A 7500-nucleotide genomic window follows, 5' to 3' on the forward strand; every position below is an offset into this window, starting at 1 on the left:
ACCAGGCCAGGAAATCCACCAATCAGATCTCTGCTCTGTGTCTGGACCAATCAAATTGGACCAGCAGCTCTGAGAGGCCTGAAACCAGTTTGACTCTTTTTGTCCAATTACAACCAGGGAACATTGAGGCCCCACCCCCCCACGTGCTGATGTCATCAGTGTGATTAAAACGAGAAACGTTCAAAATAAAAGTCTGTTATGATGCAAGTTACCTTTGCCTAAAAAAATCAATTACTTAATTGTACAAAATAAAACAGATCGATATGTTCCAGCTGTTTTCTGATCCTGATCCTTAGGTTTGATGAAAAGAATAAAAATCTAACTAAGACAATTGATCTGAACTGATCCACACGCAGCTGACTTCCTATTGCATCACTGAGCTTATTACAAATATTGAAGATAAAACCTCAGTTACCATGGAAACGGGTCCTGCCCAGGCCCAGGGTCATTTGATTGGAGGGTTCGTGATCTGGATAACATGAAAACTGAACATGGGACATCATTACAAGAGTCATGTGTCTTATGTGTTGTCATGGTGACATTGTTTCACATCACTGCAGCCAACAGGAAATATGACCCCTCCCCCGACAGAGACATGAGTCATGTTGTGTCGTCATAGAAACACGTTTATTCCCTTGTTTTTAAGAAGCATCATCACGTTACATTATCAGAACCACTTCAGTACCTTTGTGGTCCTGATCCAGTACCTGACGGATCCTGAACCACCAACGCCTAAAACTATGTCCATGTGGGTCTGTGGAGGACCACATTACCCACAATCCTCTCTTCACGAGTCTGCTCAACAAAGGTCCCATCAAGTCCCAACAGGTCCCATCAGGTCCCATCAAGTCCCAACAGGTCCCATCAGGTCGCATCAAGTCCCAACAGGTCCCATCAGGTCAGTCCCAACAGGTCCCATTAGGTCTCAGCTCACAGACAAGAAACAGAAATGAACTTCTGACCACAGACGAATGTTCAACTAATGTTCTCCAAACGTTCTCTGACGTTCTGCTGGAGGCCACAATCATGTCGTTTTTCAGAATAAGAGCACATGATCAGTCTTGTATTTTGTCTCAGTTTGGACTGGATCAGAGTCCTGATTGGTCGATCAGGTGTGTTGAAATCCATTTTCTACTCTGATCCAATCAGCTGTAGTGTTAACTAACAGAGCTCCGCCCCCACCCAGGTTGTCCAACACCTTCCGCCCACTTGTCCCATCACAGTGCAGGGGGGGTGTCCAGCAAGGGGGCGTGGCTCAGAGACTCCCTCTTGTAAGTCTGGGGGAGTTTGGGGACACTGTGTCGGGGGGGTATTGGGGGTCCATCCAGGGGTACGAGGGGTGGGGAGGAGAGGCATCTTCCTGGAGGCAGGAGTTGGGCTGGGGGTGATGGGGGTGGGCGGAGGAAGGGGGCGAGGAGGTGGTGGGGATGGAACTGATGGAGGGTGAGGAGGTGGTGGTGGAGGGGAAGAAGGCCTGAGGCAGCAGGTCACAGCGAGGCGACCCTGGGGGAGCAGGTGAAGAGGAGAACTAAGGGGCTCCCGAGGAGGCAGCGAGGGGGGGCTGTCAGGGGGGGATGACGATGACAACGATGATGAGTAACGAGGGGGGAGGAGCTTACATGTGGGCTGACGAGGGGGGACGGCGGGGGCTGTCCAGCTTCGACATCATCTGGAGGATGGGGGAGACAGTTGGTCAGTGTGGAGGAAACTGATCAATAAATCTGATCAGAGATCAATTTATCAATAAGTCACATGACCCTTTTATTTACAGATGATGATCAGCTGATTTTATTTTCATCTGACGTCTTTAACTTGTCCTCGATGTCCCGTCTCTAACACGTCTGAGTCTCTAACACGTCTGAGTCTCTAACACGTCTGAGTCTCTAACGTGTACGAGTCACATATTTAACATGTCTGAGGCCCGTCTCTTACACCCCCCCACCCCCCACCCCGTAAATAAATTAAAAGATATTCAGGTAATTGACGGGCTTGTCCGTAAATTTATCGCTGGGTTTTTCCTTCATATTCACTTGCAAGGCCGACACCGTGCCGCTTCCTCCTGCCGACAGAATTCTAGCACAGTGAAAACTGCTTATCGTGATCACGTTGGTCCTGGGTCAAATGGATCATGATAAGCGGTTGATCACTATAAAAGAATTGCGTAGCTTCTGTATGAAAGTCCCAGAACTTGAGGGAAAAAGTCACGTTGGTCACGTGTAAAGTCAGACTGGGTGAAAACAGACTTTGTAAACCTAGACAACGTATGGAGAGCTGCAGTCGGGTAAAGACAACACAGGTGTGAGCAGGGTCTGAACACACTGTCATGTACCTTGGAGGGGGAGGACTCAGCCGGGGCCGACTCTGGTCGTCTTCGAGGTGGAACAGGAGGAGGAACAGGAGCGTCTTCTGAGCCCCGACTGAAACTCACCATGGAGGAGACAGAGGACGACCCTGAGACCAGAGGACACACAGAGACAAACACTGTCATGATCAACCACAGGTCAGTGAACCTGTACCGTCCACCTGTTCCTAATATTCTGACCCTCAGGTGAATGTTAGGAAAAGCTGGAGCTGCCTTCAGCTGATTGGTTCACAGAACACATGGTGATCTAACAGCTGATGGAGACAAACCTGTGCTACGGTAACAACGTGGAAGGATGTGTGAGATGCACCGATCAGATTATTCCTGATCAATAATCTGATCTAATGTCCACAGACGGGTGAGTCAACAGACGGGTGAGTCGTCAGGTGAGTCCACAGGCGGGTGAGTCAACAGGCCGGGTGAGTCATCAGGTGAGTCAACAGCCGGGTGAGTCAACAGCGGGTGAGTCGTCAGGTGAGTCAACAGACGGGTGAGTCGTCAGGTGAGACAACAGGCGGGTGAGACAACAGACGGGTGAGGCGTCAGGTGAGTCAACAGACGGGTGAGTCGTCAGGTGAGTCAACAGACGGGTGAGACGTCAGGTGAGTCAACAGACGGGTGAGACAACAGACGGGTGAGTCGTCAGGTGAGTCAACAGACGGGTGAGTCGTCAGGTGAGTCAACAGACGGGTGAGACGTCAGGTGAGTCAACAGACGGGTGAGTCGTCAGGTGAGTCAACAGACGGGTGAGACGTCAGGTGAGTCAACAGACGGGTGAGTCGTCAGGTGAGTCAACAGACGGGTGAGTCGTCAGGTGAGTCAACAGACGGGTGAGTCGTCAGGTGAGTGAGAGGTGGATACAAGTGATGGACATGTACGGAGAGTCAGGAGGGTCATACTAACGTGGACCATGAGGAAGAGAGAACACAGCAAAGATACTGTCGCAGTCTGTGAAGAGAAAAACACTGTGAGGAGGGGAGAACACACCCCCCCACCCACCCCCACCCCCCACGTGCACACACACACACACACGTCAACTCTGTGATTGGTCAGTGGGCGGGTCTTACTGGAGTGGAAGGGGCTGCTGGGACCCTGTGGCGAATCAAAGACACTTCCTACGTCAGTGGAGCTGGAGGCGGCAGAGGCAGGGGGCGGGGTCAGGGGGGTGCGGGGGGAGTTGGGGGCAGAGACCGCGACCCCCTCGGCCTCGGAGTCGGGGATGCGGCTGTAGCTGATCTTCCTGGGCTCGTTCTGCAGCGGGGTCGGGTGTCGCATGGTGCCGGGTCTTGCTGAGGTGGGCCGGATCCCGGGAGACTTCAGAGGACACGTGTACTTCTTCACCTGAAGACACAAAGTCGTCCACACGATTCACTGATGTTTTCAGTTTCATGCACACGGGTTTTATTGATCTTTATTTAGTCGAGTGTTCGGAGAAGATTCAGCTTCCTAATTTACTGAGATCAACACAAACACCTGAGCGACGAGACTTCAGACTCAACGAATCACCCGAGTTCATCAGGTTCTATTGTTGTTACATGTTTTTGTATTAGGGCTGAGCAATTAATGGAAAATGTATCGGAACAGACATTTATAACCTCTCACCTGCTGCATGTCCTCCCTCTTCCATCCAGTTCAAACAAGGACAAACAGATACAACAAAAACGATCCGCTCCGGGTTTAACCGTAGATCTCCATAAAACACAAAGTCAGGACAGTAACAGAAAGAGAAGCGTCCGTGTCTCACTCATAACCGCAGCGTTCCCACATACATGATGTTCAGGGGACAGTATCGTCGATGATAATGTCGTCCATGGTTTCGTTTCGAGAATCGTTACAGGCCAAAGACACACCGACACTAATCAGAAGGAATTAGGACCTGAAAAGTACTGAAGTTTGTGTTTGTTTGATTCGCACTAAAGTTTATGAGACACGTATTTAAACACATTTTAAATGAGCCAGGACATCGGGGTTAAAGGGACCAGAACGATCCAGATTCATGATCCTACACCACCTCAGCAGGTTATTAGATTATATTATTCTACATGCGAGTGATTAGAAAAGAGCAGAGTCTCTTGTTGACCGAGTGATGCGGGGTAATCGAGGTAAAAGTTTGAAATAATCGTGATATTGATTTGAAGTAATTTCACTCAGCCCTATTTTGTATTAATTATTTCAGATTACACATATCCATTGAAATGCGATGTTACTATGGAGATACTTACAAACCGAGGTAACGATCGGGCGTTTCGAGGTTCAATCTCCAGAGATTTGTTGAACAGATGATCAGCAAAGTCCTTCTCTGACATGTCCTCCATTGGGTTCAGGTTCTCGAAAAACTTCTGCTCCAAAACACAGAAAGAACCGAACTTAGAACTTAACCTCCGAGATGAGCATGACAGAACCTGGCGATGAGGTCATCAGACGGACCCTGGTGTCGTTCTCCACCCTCAGACAGTACGGCTGGTTCTGGTACTGTTGGATCTCTCCGGTGATTTCAGCCACTTTCCGTCTCTTACTGAAGTTGATCAGATCTTTGCCGTGACGGCGCAGGAAGTCGGGGTTTCCCTCCTCTGTCTTCAGGATGTTGGTCAAGTAGATTCCTGTCGGACACACAGTAATTATTCCACCTTCCAGCATCTTGTTTAACTTGATTGAGACGTGACCGTGTGTTGGATCGTACCAAAGAAGGGGACACAGGGGGGGTTGATCGAGCGCAGTTTGGCTAAATATTTCTTGTAGTGATCTTCACTCAGCTCGTGAGCTTCCTCAAGGATTTTTCTCTGTCGACTCGGAATTTGCTAAAAAACAAAAGAAAACAAACTTTTAATCGATGGTGTTTAATTCTGTGAAACTGCAGCGAATCAGGCGTCAGAGACGTTTTATGGTTTTCTCTATTTGATGAATTATATTCCAAATGTTTTTTGTTGTTCTGATGAAGCTGCAGTTTCACCTGATTTCCACTTTACATTCTAACCTGACTTTGAGTTTGGAAATGGACACTTGTCCATGAGGGGAAACAGGTGAGTCAGTCTCAGACCCACGGAGCCATCACAACTCCAACCGTCACTTGATTACTTATCACAGTGAATTCTCAAACAGACGATCTTTAAATAATACAATGACAAACAATCCCAAAAATTGCAGATCGAACCTCATGGACACATAATCTGAACAAAAGACACCCAAGGGACCAGAACAACCTTTACCTCCTGATCTTAGTTACCTCGAAGGTGTGGTCCAGTCTATAGACAGGTGAGGAGTTCATGGCGCTGACGACCTCGAGAACCCCGTTAAAGTTGTTGAGTTCCTGAAAAACTTGCAGGATCTCGATGATTCGAGAAACAACAGCCACTCGCTCCTCTAGGTTCTCTGTTTCCACAATGCACCTGCAGAGAGAACGCACATCAGGACAGGAGCGGTACTACAGGTGTGTGGTTCTTTGGGTGTGCGACACTACAGGTGGGTGGAGGTCATACTTCTCAAACCAAAGGGTGAGGTTGGTCGTGTGTCGGATCATCCTCAGCAGGTTAGGAGAGTGAATCTCTTTATCCTCTTTGGTCCAGACGCTGCCGACCAGCTCCGACGGCTGCACCGCCCTGCAGGAGGTGACACGGGTGTGAGACAGGTTACGTGGGTGTGAGACAGGTCACGCGGGTGTGAGACAGGTGACGCGGTTGTGTTACCTGTAGAATTCGGACTCGAGCAGAGTGAGTTGTCGGGCAATCTCGATGGGATGCAGCGTCATAAGATCGAATTGCTCGCTGTTTCCTGGTTTACAGATGTGCCACTCGATTGGAGGAGGCAAGCTCTGGAAGGTGATGCTGTGACTGGGAACGCTCACCTGAACCTGCTTCTTCCTCTGGATGATCTTAGTGATTGACTCCACCCACTTCCTCATCGCCTTACCTGAAACACATGACATCATCTGTGACTTGCCCAGGTGGAGGTCGTGATCATGAGGTCACAGTGACATCAGCGTCATTCACCTGTTGACTTTACATGTGAAGAATTTAAAACTGTGACATGAACTTTACATTTAAATCATTCCTCTGTTGTCATGGACTGACACAAGTTTTTAAAGGAGACAAATTCACTGGGAACGGATCAATGTTCTTCAGCTGCTGTAAGAAGAACCAGATCAAAGTATCTACGACCTTCACATCCGGTGTTCTACAGGGATCAGAGAGCAGAGTACTAATGAGGGAGTAGGATGTGTTCAGGTGTCATGTGCATATACCTCGGACTGAGGCGATGAAGTCCTCCAGTCGTCTCAACAAGTAAGAGTCTCTCTCAAAGTCATAGAAGTGATGCTCCACCCAGTGACGACACACATTCAGTACTCTGCAGGAGGAGGAGGAGGAAGACGAGGATTAGAGTACTGGCTGTTTAACCACATGTAGGAAACCGGCTGCGGCGTGAACGTTATTGTTCACGTCCTTGCTCGGGTACTATGCTTGATACCGGAGGATTCCAGTAGAGGGCGCTCACTTCAGACTAAGGAGCACTCGGCTCTTTAATCTTTGACCGATCTTTGTAAAGGACTCGCTACTGCCCAAATCTTGTGGCCTTTCCCACATATACAACTTAGTGCAAACTCTCTGCATAGTCGCGTTCACAACAGCAACAAATCCTCTGCATCATTCAAGCAAGGGCTGGTGCAGCAGGCAGAGGCAGGACGTGACGTCTGCCTTCTACGTGTGTGGCACCGCTTTTTCAAAAGAGATATTCCTTTTCTTTTTGTTTGGTTTTTCATTTTTGCACCTGACACGTGTTAGAAGCGTCATCAACCACACACACTCACGGTGAACACAGCGGGGGGGATCTCCTGCTGTGTTCCCACATCGGATTCTGCAGATTTGTCATCTGATGACTTTATTCTAGGGGGCCAGGTGGAGAAAGGGTCTGAAAGCAGCTTAACGGACTGGATCACAGGTCAGCGATCAAGGGTCAGACTGGGATCAAGGTTCAGACTGGGATCAAGGGTCAGACTGGGATCAGGGTCAGACTGGGATCAGGGTCAGACTGGGATCAAGGGTTTAGACTGGGATCAAGGGTCAGACTGGGATCAAGGTTCAGACTGGGATCAGGGTTCAGACTGGGATCAGGGTTCAGACTGGGATCAGGGTTCAGACTAGGAA

General features: G+C 49.1%; 2 protein-coding genes and 1 long non-coding RNA gene across 3 annotated transcripts in view; 2 read left to right on the top strand and 1 right to left on the bottom strand.

Moving 5' to 3' along the window:
• gemin6 (gem (nuclear organelle) associated protein 6) overlaps window positions 1-331 on the top strand; it is a 1529-nt gene extending 1198 nt beyond the window's left edge. Inside the window, exon 2 of the mRNA XM_035175100.2 lies at window positions 1-331. This exon is cut by the window's left edge and continues 373 nt beyond it. The gene's annotated coding sequence lies outside the window, so the exon portion shown is untranslated.
• Window positions 332-605: 274 nt separating this feature from the next.
• Window positions 606-7500, bottom strand: part of LOC118120279 (son of sevenless homolog 1-like) — a 20907-nt gene continuing 14012 nt past the window's right edge. The window contains 15 exon segments of the mRNA XM_035175075.2: window positions 606-1347; window positions 1349-1404; window positions 1406-1497; window positions 1500-1648; window positions 1650-1669; window positions 2330-2451; window positions 3266-3310; window positions 3430-3703; window positions 4585-4701; window positions 4790-4962; window positions 5043-5160; window positions 5586-5748; window positions 5839-5958; window positions 6046-6268; window positions 6600-6703. Of these exon segments, the coding sequence (XP_035030966.2) occupies window positions 1218-1347; window positions 1349-1404; window positions 1406-1497; window positions 1500-1648; window positions 1650-1669; window positions 2330-2451; window positions 3266-3310; window positions 3430-3703; window positions 4585-4701; window positions 4790-4962; window positions 5043-5160; window positions 5586-5748; window positions 5839-5958; window positions 6046-6268; window positions 6600-6703 (1906 nt within the window). The 3' untranslated portion in view covers window positions 606-1217.
• Window positions 2465-3141, top strand: LOC124854772. Its single transcript, XR_007034833.1, has 2 exons — window positions 2465-2720; window positions 2965-3141. It is a non-coding gene; the product is annotated as an uncharacterized LOC124854772 (long non-coding RNA).

The sequence above is a fragment of the Hippoglossus stenolepis genome, chromosome 2 (genome assembly GCF_022539355.2).
Source record: "Hippoglossus stenolepis isolate QCI-W04-F060 chromosome 2, HSTE1.2, whole genome shotgun sequence".
Classification (NCBI taxonomy): Eukaryota; Metazoa; Chordata; class Actinopteri; order Pleuronectiformes; family Pleuronectidae; genus Hippoglossus; species Hippoglossus stenolepis.